This window comes from Centroberyx gerrardi, chromosome 6, assembly GCF_048128805.1.
Source record: "Centroberyx gerrardi isolate f3 chromosome 6, fCenGer3.hap1.cur.20231027, whole genome shotgun sequence".
In the NCBI taxonomy this organism is placed as follows: domain Eukaryota; kingdom Metazoa; phylum Chordata; class Actinopteri; order Beryciformes; family Berycidae; genus Centroberyx; species Centroberyx gerrardi.
Window position 1 is genome coordinate 1,080,672 of NC_136002.1, and position 18,101 is coordinate 1,098,772.

An 18,101-nucleotide genomic window follows, 5' to 3' on the forward strand; every position below is an offset into this window, starting at 1 on the left:
GAGGGGGAGGAGCTAGAGGAGGAGCGAGCCAATGAGAGCCAAGATGCAGGCTTTTCTCCACTGAACTAAATTTATATTAATTTCGCGAGAAGAAAAAGCCCTTTTCACCCTGTCATAGATTTAATACAAAACAACAATTAATTTCCCCTGTGCTCATGGCTGGCTTCATTTAAGAATACCATCTGTCATTTTGAAAAATGCCAAAATGAGGAGGTGCTGTGATTGTGGAGAGAGACGGCAATCAATTACAGAGTTATCCTCAACCTGGGATGGAGATGAGAGATAGAGACCATGGATGACAACAGGAGGTGGAGAGAACAACATTACCGACAATCGGAGAGAGAGAGTGGGGAGGGAAGAGGAGGATAAATACTTTACTAAGAGCCCTCTGTACAGAGGTGTGTGTGTGTGTGTGTGTGTGTGTGTGTGTGTGTGTCCTAGTCAAATAGGAGACAAATGGTGGTCCCAAATGCTATTATGCTGTTCAGTACTACTTTTTGCTGACTGAATACAGGCATGACTCCTGCTTTTCCAGTTTTTTTTACTTAGTATGGTATGGAATACATATGCTACTATATTCTTGATTGAAAGACAGAGAGAGAGAGAGAGAGAGAGGCACCACCTCAAAGCTACACATACCAGGCATATATACCACGACTGCAGCATACACACACACACACACACACACACACACACACACATACTTTAAGTCACAATGAAACAGCATTTTGAGTGCATCTTGCTTTCTTAATGTGATGTAATTCTTGTTGAAACAGGATGTTGGGGCGGGACATCAATCAAAAGTTTAAACCAATGGGAGATCAGTAAGGGAGAGACAGGCAGTTCTATTTGATGGGAGGGGCACAAGGGTGGGATTGTTGTGTGATGATATTATCGGTTTTCAGGGAAGTAAAAGTAACGATTTTTATATAAAAATACAAGAAAATAAAATGTTTTTAAGTGTATGGTATGATAGTTAGAATGAGCTGAAAAGGCAAAAAAAGTAATTTTCTATTTCATTGTATAATCTTGTGGCACCCCTGTGCCACTGTGTTACATTACTGGAACGAGCCAACACCCTCAGCAGCATGGACAGTGTTCTTTTCCACAAGTGTAGGCCACTAGGGAAAGTTCTAGGCTGATTATCAAATCCAAGAATGCCAAGTCGATACATGTGACCTTGTGGAGAATGTTCTTCCCCGGTTGTCTTGGAGAGATCAATCTTCTCATGAAAGTGTGTAGAGATGCTTCGGTTTGAGATGGGCTGTGAGCTTCATGGTGCTACCCCCTGCTGAATTCACCTCCCGTCAGGCCACGTCCCTACAATATATGCCAACATGCACCACATGGCAAGAGTATGTGGACACCTGCTCGTCGAGCAGGTGTCCAACATCATGGGCATTAATATGGAGTTGGTCCCCCTTTTGCAGCCTCTAATCTTCTGGGAAGGCTTTCCACTAGATGTTGGAAAATTGCTGTGGGGATTTGCTTTCATTAGGCTATGAGAGCATTAGTGAGGTCAGGCACTGATGTTGGGCAATTAGGTCCGGCATGCAGTCGGCGTTCCATTTCATCCCAAAGCTGTTCGATGGGTTGAGGTCAGGGTTCTGTGCAGGCCAGTCAAGTTCTTCCACACCGATCTCGACAAACCATTTCTGTATGGACCTCGCTTTGTGTATGGGGGCGTCGGCATGCTGAAACAGGAAGGGGCCTTCCCCAAACTGTTGCCACGAAGTTGGAAGCACACAATTGTCTAGAATGTCATTGTATGCTGTATAAAATTTCCCTTCACTGGAACTAAGGGGCCGAGCCAGAACCGTGAAAAACAGCCCCAGACCATTATTCCTCCTCCACTACACTATGCATTTGGCATCTCCTGGCATCTGCCAAACCTAGATTCGTCCGTCGGACTGCCAGATGGTGAAGCGCGATTCATTACTCCAGAGAACGCGTTTCCACCGCTCCAGAGTCCGATGGCGGCGAGCTTTACACCACTCCAGCCGACACTTGGCATCGCGCATGGTGATCATAGGCCGCTCGGCCATCGGAACCCATTTCATGAAATTCTCGACAAACAGTTCTTCTCCTGACGTTGCTTCCAGAGGCAATTTGGAACTTGGTAGTGAGTGTTGCAACCGAGGAAAGACGATTTGTACTTGCTATGTGCTTTAGCACTCGGCGGCCCCCGCTCTGTGAGCTTGTGTGGCCTACCACTTCACTGTTGTTGAGCTGTTGTTGCTGCTAGATGTTTCCACTTCACAATAACAGCACTTACAGTTGACTGCAGCTCTAGCAGGACAGAAATTTGATGAACTGACTTGTTGGAAAGGTGGCATCTTGTCACAACGCCACCTTGAAAGTCACTGAACACTTCAGTACAGCTCATTCTACTGCCAATGTTTGTCTATGGAGATTGCATGGCTGTGTGCTTGATTTTATGGACCTGTCAGCAATGGGTATGGTTGAAATCGCAGAATCCACTAATTAGAAGGGGTGTCCGCATATTTTGGCCATGTAATGTATGTGACATCACAGAGCATTGGACTATTCTGAATTTCCCCTAGGTGATCAATAAAGTGCCCATCTTAATCTTAATTTTAATCTTATTGTTCAAAATTTATTTATTAGGATAAACCCCTTGAGATGTACCATCTCGTTTTCAAGGGGGTCCCTATAGTTATAGTGTATATAGTGTGTGCTAGCCAACAACAGAACAGAGAAATGAAATGAAAATGATAATTTCATGTTGTACTGATGTTGTACCTATGTCAGCCTATAGAGAAAAATCAAATAGAAACAATAGCTACGTTTCCACCCAAAAGTATTTTTTGTGCTAATTATGACATTAGAAAAGGCTGAAATGTGATTACAAAAATTTCCCAAATATCACAAAAAACATTTCTACGCTTACTTGAACTGGAAAGCTTTTTTCACTCACTCACATTTTATTTTTTTTGCGACATTCAAAAGTTCACTTAAAATTCACTTAACAGTTGGATAGAAACAGCTGGTGTGGATTTTACTGCAACTTCTGTTAGCTACATATTGTCATTTCAAAATAAAAATCAAATATCATCACAGTCATTTTAGCTGATTATGAATTTTTCAAGAACCCCCATGTTAATATCAAGGGAGCCTTAAGCATGGTATATGAACATCATGTCTGTCAACAGTATTTTTCTGTTGTTTTTTTTTTCTTTTTTAATTTTGAATATTTTTTATATCAAGCAACACAAAATTCAACATGTCTATGAATGGGATAGCTTTTTTAAAACTAGGTGGCACGCAGTAGAGCACATACCTCTGCTAACACTATGCAATTGTAAAGATATGACATATGTTTCACATTGATTTTGATCTAAAAGTTAATAATTTCTTCCATGCCCCATTATCAGCTTGTTTCACATTAGGAGATGCACACATTTTTGACTGTATCTGAAATGGGACATAAGATATGCCTGTTCAAATTCGAGCCACTTTTAAGCATTTTAGCTGAATATTGCAACACCACATGGCCAATCAGCACTATATTTGTTCAATGTCCATTAGGGTTACCCTTCTACCACCTGACCAAGTTTTGGAAAAATTGGCAGGGCGGTTATGTCTAAACTGGAAATCAGCTCTCCAGTGCCCCGATAGTTTCAGCTACTCTACATTGTCTCATCACTCTGAAAAAATGTGGGGCATCACAGTAGATTCCTGCTACAAACAGCACAGAAAAATATCTAGCTAACGTCACCTACCCACTAGAGACGGAAACAACTTCTTAAAAAGTTAGCACACACACCTCACACACAGGAACAACACACAGCAAACAGGCACACACACGAAACTCCATGAGTCACGACTCCATGAGGCACCATTTATCTCCAATCAGGGCAGCTAGAGTCAAGATAGGCTCCAATTATTGGATAATAGAGACACCCCCCCCCCCGACACACACACACACACACAATCTTCATTCCCTTGCGACACTCTTCAGACGAGCTCTATTACACAGCATCACCAAGCTAATGCAACCCCGACTGAGAGCAGCAAAGGAGAGAGGGTGGTGTGTGTGTGTGTGGGTGTGTGTGTATAGATGGAGAGTGAAGGAGGTGGTAGAAGCTATTTGTTTTCATCTAAGAGCTGGCATCTTCTGGATTGGAGGAGGAGCACGGGTAGATTCCACACACACACACACACACACACGCACGCGGTCCATCCTCACCTCTAGCACATGTTCAGGTTGTTGTTCACGGTCCAGTTTCCTGGAGGTTGTGGTGATCAGACCTGAAACAGAAAACACCAGAGAAGAAGTTAGAAAAGAGAACACACATACACATGCGCGCGCGCGCACACACACACAGAGCGGTGCCAGTCAGCCAAATGAGTGAGGTGACATGGTAATTGGTGTGTGTCGGACAGGATTGCTGACTTGTTCTAATTACATGGACTGAGAGAGAGAGAGAGAGAGAGAGAGAGAGAGAGAGAGGGGAAGCTTGTAATTTAGACATTATAGATGTATTATAGATATATTATAGATACTATTTCATCGTACATGTATTCAAACCCATCTCAATATATTTAATATATTTTGTCTCTTGCTTTGGCGATATTGTTTCTGATAAGCAGTCATGGTAATAAAGTTATTGAATTCAACTGACAGAGAGATGAGGGGTGGAGGTGAAGTCAGAGAAGAAGAAAGGATTCAGAATTTTTCTTTCTCTTATCTGTGGGCCACCTCCTCCTTCTACTCTCTCCATCCTGTCCTGTCTCTCTCTCTGTCTAGACTGACACTGTTTTCTACCCCTCCATCCCTCCCTCTGTATCAACATGTTGAAGTCTTCTCAACACCCTTTTATTCTTCTAATCATTTTTCTTCACATCCCTCCCTCACCGCACACACTATATACTAGAGGCAGTATATAAGCCATGTGCTTTCATCCCAGCAGGGGCTCTATACCTTTAGGTGTGAGCAGCTGTCTGTGTGTGTGTGTGTGTGTGTGTGTGTGTGTGTGTGTGTCGGACCTCAGGACTGAGCATACTGTCCTAGATACATGCAACTGAAAGTTATGTAGTATGGAGAGTTGAGTGAAAACCTCAACAGTTTGCTTTATGTTGTCCTCACAGAACTTGAATGGATAGAACGGTCCTTCCGCTGTTTGCCATGGTAATTTGGCTAGTACAGCATAAAATGCCGAATGTGAAGGGTCAGTTGCTATGGTGACAACACGTCACAAGTCTGGGCAGAGAACTGTGGAGATGTGTCTGTTAGCAAACTGTCAAAACTAACGTTAGCGACAAGGCTAACGTAGCTTTATCAAAGACTGGATTTCTCTCGCTAGCTCTTCTAGTCAACATTAGCATGTTAGTAAACCATGGCAGCAAGGAGACAGAGAAGCTGCTTTGGTTCTTGCAGTAAAACCTTTTCTCAGTGATGTAAGAATTTGGAAGCTAGCCCTAACGGTATACATCAAAATGGCCGCCGCTCCGACCATCCTGGAATGTTGATTTGAATGGGAATGACCGTTCTATCCATTCAAGTTCTGTGGTTGTCCTGTTTCCCGTAAACACAGGTTGGACTACATTCCAGTGGGTTTGAAGTTCAAGTATGTTTATTTATATAGCCCTTGGTATGATTAGATAATCCATCTGTAGCCTAAATGGAAATGTTCTCGAGGGTTATGTATCCTGGCTACTGGTCATACTGGTTAATCTGTCTCTCTTTTGCCATGAATAAACCAGGAAACAGAATATTCTACCTCCCTCTTTGAGTTTAGGAGAAGGAAATGATGATCGCAATAGTTTGAAAAAGTGAAAGCAGTAAGACGTTTCCATGCCACAGTAACTAGTTTAAGATGGGAGTAAGCCAGGCACCTTAACCAGGTTTTTCATAATCAGAGTATGAGTTTAACCAGATTATTCTAACCCAGTTATAAACTACATGTCTCAACCCAAAACCCGTTTATTAGAGTAACTGGTTTAAGAAGGCAAATCTCCATTCATGTAAACATAGCCAATGTTTCTGGGCTTCTTTCCCCCTCAGTTCTGGGCTTCAATGTGTTTGTCCTGATCCCAACCAGTCCATACGATGACTGGCTAGTCATAGCAGTTAGTCTGATCTAGTCCTATCTATTAGCTGTTTCCAGGACAGATCTGCTAATCAAACAGCATGGAGGAAAACTAGGAAGCAGTCAGAGGACAGCTAAAGCACCAGGCATAGGTTAGTGCAGAAGACTGGACAGGTCAAAGCTCGTCTATGATTGGCTGGACAGATTTTTTTTCCCCCGTATATTTTCAGACTAGTTTTCAGTCTGTTTAGGCGTATATTCTGCTTGTCTTCCAGACACAAACTGAGTTAAAAAGGAAGAACATTTTGAACAAAATCTAATAATGTCGTAAAAGAAAAGTATGTACAAGGAAATATGTCCTGAAATTGTTTGCCATTAGTCATGACTGTGCATAGATCCACTTGAATGAGAAATGAATGTGTCAAATGAAGAACTGTGTCAGATGAAATAAGGTCTAACTAGTCCAACTATGAAAAATGCATCACACTAAATGAACAATAGACAAAAGGCACAACCTGTTCTTTTACACTACCTCCAACAAAACAACTCAAATTTGAGGAAATGAATAATGTTTTTTTATGGCATGACAAATCTTTGCAACATTGAACACAAACCCCAAAATCACTCAATGGAGAGAGAATTAAGAGAGTTCAACTGTTGTTCTGCGTAGCAACATTCTGCATCTGATCCAGTCCTGATTCCCTGTCCTTTGCCCACTCCAGTCATCATCTAGCTCTCTCTCTCTCTCTCTCTCTCTCTCTCTCTCTCTCTCTCTCTCTCTCTCTCTCTCTCTCCCTCCCACCAGTCACCAGGTGCTATCCATTTCCCAATCAGCTACTCCCTATATAAGACTGTGTTTCACGCTGTCCAGATCGTAGTTTTCTGAGTTCGTTCAAGCCTTGTTTTTTGAATTCTGCCCGTTTTCTGGACTAGTGATTTCTGCCTGCCGGACCTGGTATTGTTTGCTTTCTCCTGACTGCTTAACTGGCTAGACCGCTTGCCTGCATATTGTTTTGGACTTTTCAGCTGGTCGCCTGTTTCACCTGCCTGTTTTTGTCTACTGCCTGAGATTTGCCTGCTGCACATTAAAGACAGTCACTGGACTTTAACTTCCTTGGTCTGAGTGTCTGTATCTGGATCCTCCTCCGGTTCCTGATAAACACATCGTTTGCAATAGCTTTCAGTCCACCCACAATGCCGTTGACACATCCCTAACACCAGTGCCATCTTCACTTGCATTTACCCCTGTCTCCAAAGCAGAGGCCTTGTCAGTCACAGGTCATTTAGTGCCTCAGACCTGGCGAGGATACTGTATTTACCTCACAGCTCCATCCTGAGTGCCTGTGAAGACATCCTGGTGGAAAACTACCCAGCCAGACACACAAACACGATTCATCTCAGCGTATGCAGGATGTAGCAAAGCATACACCCAGTTTGCTGTCCAAATGAGATTTGGTTAAACATATCAGCCGTGCCTTTCACGCGTTTTATAGAGAACAGAAATCCACAGAGGAAGTTTCGAAGGTGAAGCTTTTCTTCTGTGGTACAATAAGCTGTTTCTGAATGGGAAACAAGACAGCGCTCTCAGCTTCTTATTTCCAGCACTGCACTCTGCCAGAAGTGGGTTTTGTTTTTTTGGGGGGCATCAAACAGAGAATTAAATATGGAAATGTCTCCCTGAGCAAGTTGAAAGGAGGACAAGTACTCTGTGTGTGTGTGTGTGTGTGTGTGTGTGTAGTCTGTTCATATGTAAGCCTATTTTATTATTGTGTGTATGGTGTGTACATCATCAGACATCCAGCTTCTCCTGAGTCGTGCCCTCAGTTGTCAGAATGGCAGGGGGAGCTACACCCACAAAAAAGACGGTTCTTCCAGGGTTCTTTGGTTAAGGTGCTAATACTGCTGATTTGATACATTTCAGTGTTCTTAAAGGGTTCTTCAGTGGTTCTCAAATTGGAGTCCAAGGACCACCAGGGGTCCTTGAGGAGTCCAGGAAGTCCATAGCAAAATGAGGAGTAGTTAAATTTCACTCTCTAGAGGTCAGCACAATGAGAGAATGTATAAGGATGACCCTCTGTGGTACAATATATAGAACCATAATGACTCAATGAATGCTCTTGATTAGTTAAAATAAAATAAAAAACTGGTAAATCAGAAAAAAAGAACCCACTGTGGTTCTTAAAAAGTTCCTTTGGTACAGCTGGTTTGGAACATTTAAGACATTCTTGGTGGGTAGGACCATTTGAGCTTGGTGGCATAGACAACCTTTCTAAAAGGGTTCTTTATGGTACCAAAATGGATTCTGCTATGGTACAAGCTTAAAGAACCATTTTCTGGTACTATATAGAACCTTTTCGTTCAGAGTGCATTATAACTGACAGGCTGACTCTGAAAAGAAAAACAAAAAAGAAGGTGTCACTCCTCCTCCATCTAGCTCTTCAGCTTTCTTTTCTCCTCCGGCGACAGCAAAGGATTTCTCTAAACTCTCAGCTGTCAGAGCATCTTCAGAGGAATAAAAACTCTGCTGTGGATTTGAAAAACCTGAGAGGAGGGATGGAGGAGAGAGAGGAGGATGAGAGGGATTGAGGGATAGAGGGAGTGATGTATTGCTAACTGGAAAAGAGCTGGAGGTTGGAGGAGGCTGGAGATTGAAGGCACCCTGGCCTGGTTTTGTCCTCCATCTCAAAACGCTATGCAAAACAATTTCGTCACAATCAACAGATAAAAGACAGTGGATGGATCAATAAAACATAAGAATCAAAATTAGAAGTAAAATAATAATATATGATTATATTGATACTACTAATAAATAAATGGCTAAAATATTTAGATCCAGCCATAGAGATAACAACAAATGAAAAAGATAATTAACAAACTAGCCAACAGGGATGAAAAATTTATACTTTAAGTGAGATAAGAAATTTAAATATGAGTGAAATGTACCAATGTACCAAAATTGGTTTATATTCGATGCCCTCAACATTTTCAGAATTGGAGCCGTTGCAAAAATGGCACCGATCAGCTGTGGCAGCCATTTTTCTTTTCTCCATTAAATGGGTTTTCCTGTATATTTGTTGAAATGATTATTTGGTTTACACAATTATCACTGAATGATAATCTGAACAGTTTACAGCGTTTTTTTATTTTCATTATTATATGTTTTCATTACTGTATTCCTTGGCCATAAAGTATACATATGTTTTCAAATCCTATTCTGGTCAGTTCAGCAGGAAAACCCATTTGGTGGTAATGGAGGAAAGAAAAATGCCTATTTCTGGCCTATTGTGATTGGACTATAATGGTGTCCTTTAAAGTGTTGTTCTGGTATTGATTAAGATCATAGAAAGTCCTGGAAGGTTTAACCCCCAGCGTCTGAGCCAGGGTACAACCTGTTCATAATGTAAATCAATACAGAGACCATAAATATGTAGGACTCAGCCACTGACTGTTACAGTCACACATGCAAGTAAAATAATCAGAGGAAAACACTATTGATTAAAGAGGACATGACTGTTGGGTTTTATGCTACATTAGCCAGGCTAACACTGACGTGCTAACGAGCCCCAGAGGATGACTGCCAAATCCTCCGTCTGTTAGCGCCCCGCTATTAGCTTTAACAAGGAACGGAATGTGACAGCATCAAACAACAACTACACACACACTAACACACACACAGTGGCACACACGGTGACACACACGCTAACACACATACCAACATACTACTGTAAGTCCTCCGTCTGTTAGCATCCAGCTATTAGCTTTAAAAGGAAGATAAAGTGACAGCATCAACTAACAAATAACTACACACATACACAAACACTAATACACCACTAATACACACATAAACAGAGACACTGACACACACACACACTACTGTAAGTCCTCTGTCTGTTAGTGCCCCGCTATTAGGTTTAACAAGGAAGAGAATGTGGCAGCATCAAACTCACAACAACTAGGCTATACACTAGCACACACTAACTCACACTAACAGACACACCAACACACTGACAGACACACACTAACTCACACTAACAGACACACCAACACACTAACAGACACACTAACACAGTAACAGACTAACACGCACAGACTGTTCTCACAGAAAAACGGGAAATGAAAACGACATGTTAACAGCAAATTACGTGTTGGTGGAATGCAAAGTTTTAAATGTAGGTTTTCCCAGCACAAAATGGTTACGTGAAGGAGACATGACTATAAACAGGAAGTAGCGTGACATTGAAGTAGCACTGTGGCTAGTAACAGTTTTGTGGTCGGGGTGGTGGATGGGCGTATGCGTTTGCCTTCGATGTCGGCAACTGGGGTTCAATTCCCAGCGTTTTCAAAGGACATTTCATTTCAACCATACATCACATTTTACTTTTTCTTATTTAACCATTACCAAACATTTCCCTATCCTTAACCAAGTTGTTTTACTCACCTAAACTTTACTATAACCTTAAACCTAACCTTAACCAAACTTGTTTTACTCGCCTAAATTTAACCAAAGTCGTCTTACAAAATAACAGAAACAGCTAACAATATGTGAATATCAAGTATCTACGAAGGAGTAGAACAGCTTCAGTCCTCCTGGTCCTGCTGTCATCCTGCATCCTGAACTGTGTGTACTGGACTATTGGACCTTTCTTCAAGAGGGAAAGCCTCCAGTTCTTTGAGGGATGGAGGTGGAAATCCACCTCCTATAAAGGTTCAATGATGTGTATATCTGCTGATCAATCAGTCTATGTGTCTGTCTGTCCCTGTCAGTGAGCTTCCAATTGCCGCCACTGTTCCACTTTGCTGATGCAGTTTGTCTGTTTGACATATGTTGTCCTGACACATTAAATCATTTTACAGCTTTTGTGACCAGTGCTTTATGACTATTTGGCCTGTGGGAATCTCTGTTAGTTACCACATGTTGCTTTGAAAACTCACATATAAAAGTGGCAATTATCAAAGCTCTTTCTATTAATTGGCATTCAGCTTAATATGACTGGCCTGTGTAGCTGCCTTTGCAATTGTGATTTAGTTACTTCCAATCCTTTTTCATGTTTCCATTATTTTGTCCATCAAATGTATATGGGTATTACGCAGACATGCTCATGCATATGCATATGCCCACAGGCTCACACACTCCATCTGAGAAAGCATCACACACAGCTGGCTTCCATGTGGCGTGTTCAGTAAGGCTGCCCGCCCATGTCTCAGGTCAGAGGGTAAATAAAGCCTGTCCTCACTTCACTAGTTTCAACACCATCATCAGCTTCCATTAGGTCCAATTCACCTGTCTGCCAGTGTGTGTGTGTGTGTGTGTGTGTGTGTGTGGCTTAGATGTCACCGTGGTTGGCTGGCAGTTATTTGGCCCAACAATCAGTAAAACAGAAACAAAGAATCATCACCAGACATTGGTGAAACCTGGTGAAATGATGCATCTCACCACTGTGTTCACACACACACTCGAACACAATCAATTAAAGTTATCCTCCAGAGTCACACTACTGGATTCCCTATCCAGGCCATCTAATAGTCAAAACCTTACCTCATCTAAGACTGTCTTTGGCCATTTGGCCAATTCATAGTGAACAGTGAATTAATGTGAAACAGAGAGCTGCTGGAAAAGAGCATGGTGCTTAGTCCTCTCTCTCTGGATAAATCAAGGTTTTAAAAAATGGTTATTAATTCAGGATAAATAACCCTGTTTCACACCTAGAGGGCCTGTCATCTTTCAATGCTGCATTTGCTGAGAGCTTTAAGTACACCACACACACACTCAGTTGCTCGTCCCCTCTCTCCCTTCTCTACGCTGGTCTCTCTCTCCTGGTGGCTACCGGCCTTATGAATGAAGCAGGAGGCCATTAGCAATGCAATTATACAACATTAGCTCAAACGCCTAGCAGCCAAAAGCTGTTTAATTGCCGTTGTGTGTCGGTGCAGCTCGGCCAGTGACATTCAGGATGAGAAAGCCTGGGAAGAAATGGAGGGGGGGGAATTTAACTGTAGATTCAGCCAAGTCTGCCATAAAGCCAAGTGTATAGGCTCCGTGGAAATGCATTAACCGGACTGGATCCAGTCTCCCATTGTAGGGGAACGGAAGACTGAGAGGCAATGAACTAAATCTATATGTTCAGTCAATATCCTATTTGAATTCAAACAGCAGATAACAGAATGACTTGGGTTTGGTGTTTGAGTCTGTGTGAGCGTTGACAATCTGAGTATCTTGGGCAAAGTGGAACACACACCAATATTGATGAGGTGCAGGCTGGCGGATCAAAGCTTTGACAGCCTGACATGGAATTAATATACGCTGCTGTCTAAAGGATAAAAAACAGCAATGTTATCTTCATGTGCTACACTTTCCTCCTTTAATTAATTATTTTTTTCCACTTTTTTGGGGGTATTTTGTATTAAAAACATTCCCCTTGTCTATAATTTTATATTACTATTTGCTGTTTCGATGTTTAGGAAGCAAAAAATGGGATGTGAAAATAAGGAAGAGGTCAACCTTCAGATTTTTTTTTTTTTTTTACTTAAGGCAAAAATTAGAAAAATGAAAAACAAGTCATTTTTCCAGCATTGTTTTTTTTTTTTTTCAAACTGGATCTGGACTGAAGGGAGGACACACTTTACCTCCTTTGATCACACATCAGACTGAATATGAAAGAGGAAATGGAGAAATGGATGAATGACTCACCCCAAGGACAGTGGAGAATATATAGAAAACACTCAAACACATTTATCTCTTACTAGCTCTATAGTGTCCATTTGTTGTTAAGTAGGACTGGGAAGTATGGGAAAAAAAGATTGATTACAGTATGATTAGAGTGTGCAACAGAACAGCAGTTGACAAAATGAGTGCAGGGTATTTACAATGTGAAAAATATATCAAAATATGAAATATCTGCTATATATAAATATATAAATATCAATATACATGCAGTATGAAATAGGTGTAACCATTCTAAAAGGATCAGCACATGCAGTATGTTACAGTGAGAGGGAGATTGGAATCTGACAGCAAATATACATTACAGCAATAAACGTTTGAATGTGAATATTGTCTACATGAGTCAGCACATATAAACCTACTGAGGTTTATATGTGGATGATAGATTATGCACACACATGCGCACACATACACACACACACACACACACACACACACACAAAACAGATTTTCATCTATTCATTCTTGCTATTCTTTCATATAAAAATACCACATCAAATAGAAATGTCAAAATATCAAAAAAACAAAAAAAACAAAAAAAAGACTGTAAATTACCAGCTATTTTTGATCACTTATATCTGTCTGTATGACACTACATTAGCTAAGCAAAATATTATATCATGTCAAAATTGAGCAATCAAGCCAAAATCTATTTTTCCATCTGTAGTTACTCGCCTTCGGTTGATCAAATCAAGGACAGATTTATTGTTGTGAATCTCAAGTGCTGCTGCGGTTAAAATGAAAACCAGGTAGCCAATAAAACCTGATGGCCAATGTGCAATATTGCCTAACAGTGTGAAAGAGTCAGAACACTGACATGCTTTCATCTGTCAGTGAAGGTTAGGAGGCCTGATGCTACTGTCACAGCTGCTTTGATGTCCCTTATCAAGGTTATGGGGCTTCAGCGTGGAAGAAAGATACATTTGCATAATACACTAGAGGAAATACTTCAGTCATTAGATACAAACCTGCTACAGAGACTGGGGAAGAAAAGATATGAAGACAGGGATGAAAAGAGGAACAGAAAGGAGACAGAAGAGAGAAAAAGAGAGAGGGCGTAATGTGAAAGCGTATAAAGAGCAGGAGGGGAAGAAGGGATGGGTCAAAATGGAGGGTGAGTGTAGCGCTGACACATTTACTGTCCAGAGAAACAGTCCTGAATACTGAGAATTACTGCTGAGACAAGCACACAGAGGGAGAGGGAGAGAGAGAGAGAGAGAGAGAGAGAACCTTCCACTGTGGAAAGACAAACGGTCTTTGAATGTCAAATGGCTGCCAGAGGTGAGTCCTTGTGAAGATCTGAGGGGAGCTGGATTGGTTTAAAGGGATAGTTCACACAAAAATTTAAATTCGGTCATTATCTACCCATCTTCATGCCATGTACAAAATCGGATGAGTGTTTTTTTCTTCATACAACTTACCAGGAGTTCGTCAGGCTCACTGCCGGAGAAGATTTCTTCCGAATGATGGGTAGATAATGTCCGAAGGGAGGAAGGGAGGAAGGATGGATGGATAGAAGGGAGGACGAAAGGGATGTAGGGCGTGAGGAAGGAAGGGAGGTAGGAAGGGAGGATAGAAAGGAGGAAAGAAGAGAGGGAGGAAGGAAGGACTGTGGTGGTGATGAACTGAGAATACTGAACTACAAGAACGCAAATCTCACACAATGAGACACGTTTGTTAATGTGTGTGTGTGTGTGTGTGTGTTGTGCGTGTGTGTGTGTTGATTACCATATAGATAGGTTTACTGAAGCCTGTGTGATGAATGGGGGAATTAAGGCCTCCACAATACCTGCAATTTACTTACAGTGTAAACGTGCCAAGAAAGACGAGGCTGGCAAGCAGGGAGAGACTGGCCAGACAACAGAGGATTATGAAGGACAATAAGACACAGAAAAAATACAACTAAAAACAACAACTAATTCAAATCACCTGCCAGACTGCCCCATACAAGCTAATGAGACACGAGCTACTGTCAGTTTAATCCTTAAACCTTGTCTGGGAATGCATGTGTGCCAAAGAAGGTAAAAAGAAGGAGATGTATCCCAGGTGAACTAGGCCAGAAACAGGCCAAATCCTTCAGATTTGTGTTAAAGCACCAAAATTGGTCTACTATGTCCTGAACATATTCAGAATTGGGAGTCATTGCAAAATAGTACCAATCAGCTGTAGAGGGTTTTCCTCCATATCTGCTTGAAATGGACATGTCAAAAATGGGAAAAAAAAAAGACCTGAAAATGTTCAGGGAATCAAACTGTACAAGTAGACCAATTTTGGTGCGTGTATGCCAATCTTAAGGATTCATCTACATTTCATGTACGCAGGGAAACCCCTTGGTTAAAACCCTTTGGTTTTCTTCAACTAACCACCATCCCCAGTCTAGGGATTGAGACATAGATGGCTGACAGGTGATGCTAGGGCTGGGTGGTACTAACACTATGAAAGGTGCAGTGCTATAAAGTTTCTCTGCGGTATGGATTCTGATGATCCAGTGTCTACCAGTACAGCCTCATCATTTCACTTGACCTGGAAATGAAAATGCTGTCCAAATATTTGTTGTCATAAAATGTGTCCTTATTGGGATGCACCAGCCAATCGTGTGGCCAGCTGCCCTGGACAGTCATGCTTTCACTGGTTTATTTGGAAATGTAGGAGGAGAAATGGCGACTGAAAGCGCTACAGACCATAAATAGGAATCTGCTTCATCACCTCAAATCCAAACACCTTGTGGAATATGAGGAAAGCCATAGAAAAACCAGGTGAATGGTGGAGCAGAGGTGGGAGGACCAACACTCGCTCCGCAGTTCAGTTCCAATTACGGCAGCTTGCATTAACTGTCGGGTGTTTACGCTCTCAGATCGGATCCTGGCTTGTATTGAGATCTGATCTCAAAATCTACATTCTGATGTGGCCTGGCTTGCATTGCTATTGTATCTCAGTTGTGTGCGGACATAAATCCAGCCACAATCTGGATATTGCAAGCAATGCCATTGATGTGCTTCCCATTTGACTAACCACCAAAGAGCCATGGCCACTCTTTTACGCACGGACACGGAGGCTCTAAGGTGAGTGTTTTGCTGCTGAAGATCATCTCAAAGCTGGAGGTGTACAAAGTCGAAAGTACGTTTCGGAGATGCGTTTCCCACCAGTATTGGCTGCATTCTTGGGACCGCATTTCCTTCTCCAGTGGGACCAGACATGATTTGTGCATAAAGCATACGCCTCAACAACTGCCGCCTGTTGCAAGTTCTAGGGCTAGAAATGTGAAAAAAGTCCAAAGGGAGAGCTTGTCTTGTCTTGTGTCATGTGTGGACACATCAATGCGACCTGATCTGAGATCTGATCTGACAGTTCTGATTGCTCAAGGCGCATTGAAAAGACAGGTGTAACCACGGCCTGTATGCAAGGACATGGCTCTCTTTCAAACTGTTGAATCTAAGGTATTTATCCCTGAGTTTTTAACTTCAAAAGCATTTTATTGAAATAAAGAAAAAAACAATATACTGTGATATATACCGATATCAACTATGCTTCAAATTATACCCAGGGTTCCCACAATGGTCCTGATGTAAAATTCCATGACTCTTCCATGAGGACCTTAATGACTTAAAAGTGTTTTTCAGTTTTTCTAACCCTAACCCTAACCTTCTAATGCAAAGAATATGCAAAACAAGTTGTATTCCTGTAAAGTGACTGATTTATATATTTTTTTTAGATATTCCCTGGCTCCCCCAGAGAATTTATCAAATTCCCTGACTTTCCCTGTCTGGAATACATCTCTTAAAAGTCCATGATATTCCAGGACCTGTGGGAAGCCTGGATAATGCGATATGAATTTTAGGCTCTCCCCATCTTTCTCTCTCGCAGCAATTTCAAGTGAATGGTTCTCATCACCTAATACAATTTTCATCTTTTTTTTTTTATCTGTTAGGGCTTGGAAGCCCTTGATTCTATGATCAAACATCGATGATAGGGAGATTTATTTAGGACATTACTGTATAAACTGCGTCTCATCTCAAATGCATGTCACTGGACTGAGACCAGACACTGCAACTCCAGTAGTGATCAGGCCGACACAACGAGTATTTCTTTATAGAGAAGAGGTTTCCTTGTACAGCCTCTTATACAGAGGAGCACTCTGACTCATCAGAACTGAGTTCCATGTACTCCAATGTTGGATTTAACAGTGGCATTTAGCCAGGCTGGCACCGCAGGGCTGATGGGCTTGGTAAGAGAGGACTATGGATTGGTGCAGTAAATTACTGCCAGCAGGGAAGCCGGCAGCTGCCGGAGAGCCAGGGATGATGGGTCGATGAACATACTCATCAACTCATCAATATCTGCAGCGCTATCTGCAGCACTTTCCAGCTCTGTGGACTGAAGGCTGGGGGGTAGAGGGTGGCTGGAGTTACATGTAGCATCAATAAAATACTAAATGTTCTCTGTATTATATGGGGGAGTGTAATCACACACATAGGGTATACATATATACCTATCATGCACAGGGGTGCACACACACTCACGCACACACACACACACACACACACACACACACAGCTCAATAATCTCAAACCACACTGAAAACTCCTACTACCTGGTGTAAATGAGAGTTTCTCACTTCTCTCCTTATCTTGAACATGCAGACTATTATCAGACTAATAAAGTAAAATGGACAAGGAAGCTGGTCTGTGTGTGTGGACAGAGACAGAAAGTGAGAGACTTTCTATTTGGCATAGAATGTGTGGCATTCAAAATATTTCATGATTTTCACAGCCTATACTCAATCAATTTTACCGTAAACAGTAGATGCTTCCACATTATGGCCAACAGGAAATGGGTGGGACTAACCACCAAAGCAGTTCTAAGAAATTAGATGGACCATTAAAAGCTGAAAAAAATGACAGTCCAATGCTAGACATTCATAGCGAGCTTTTCATGACTGAATTAAAATCATTGCCCTTGAGCTGGGCTTTTCATGACTGGAGGACAAAGGAGAACCAATACCATTGCCACCAGTCAAGTGCAGCCTAATTCCTCCACGCCTAATATTACTTCATAATTCAGACACAAACAAAGGCAGCTAGTTTAGCGCTGCATATTACATTACAATACATGAAACTGATATGCTAGCTAAAATGGCTAAATATAGCCTGGCATTTGTTAGCAATGTAGAGTAAAGGGCCTGGAGGAGCAACCTTAGCATCGCTGGTTAGCAGTGTTGGTTTGTAGTTTCACTACAGCATGCTAGTAGCCTACTAGCATGTAGTAAAACTACTTCAACTACAGTTTGAAGTAGCGTGGTAGTTCAACAAAATTCAAATTTGGATAGT

At 41.7% G+C, this 18,101-nt stretch overlaps 1 protein-coding gene across 5 annotated transcripts in view; it reads right to left on the reverse strand.

Annotated features, from left to right (window-relative positions):
• The window catches only part of fat3a (FAT atypical cadherin 3a), a 126,901-nt gene that overhangs the window by 65,932 nt on the left and 42,868 nt on the right, over positions 1 to 18,101 (reverse strand). For all 5 annotated transcript variants that reach the window (XM_071905366.2, XM_071905365.2, XM_078284096.1 and 2 more), the window contains exon 3: positions 4,211 to 4,272. In XM_071905366.2, coding sequence (XP_071761467.1) covers positions 4,211 to 4,272 — 62 coding nt within the window. The remainder of the gene's footprint in view (positions 1 to 4,210; positions 4,273 to 18,101) is intronic.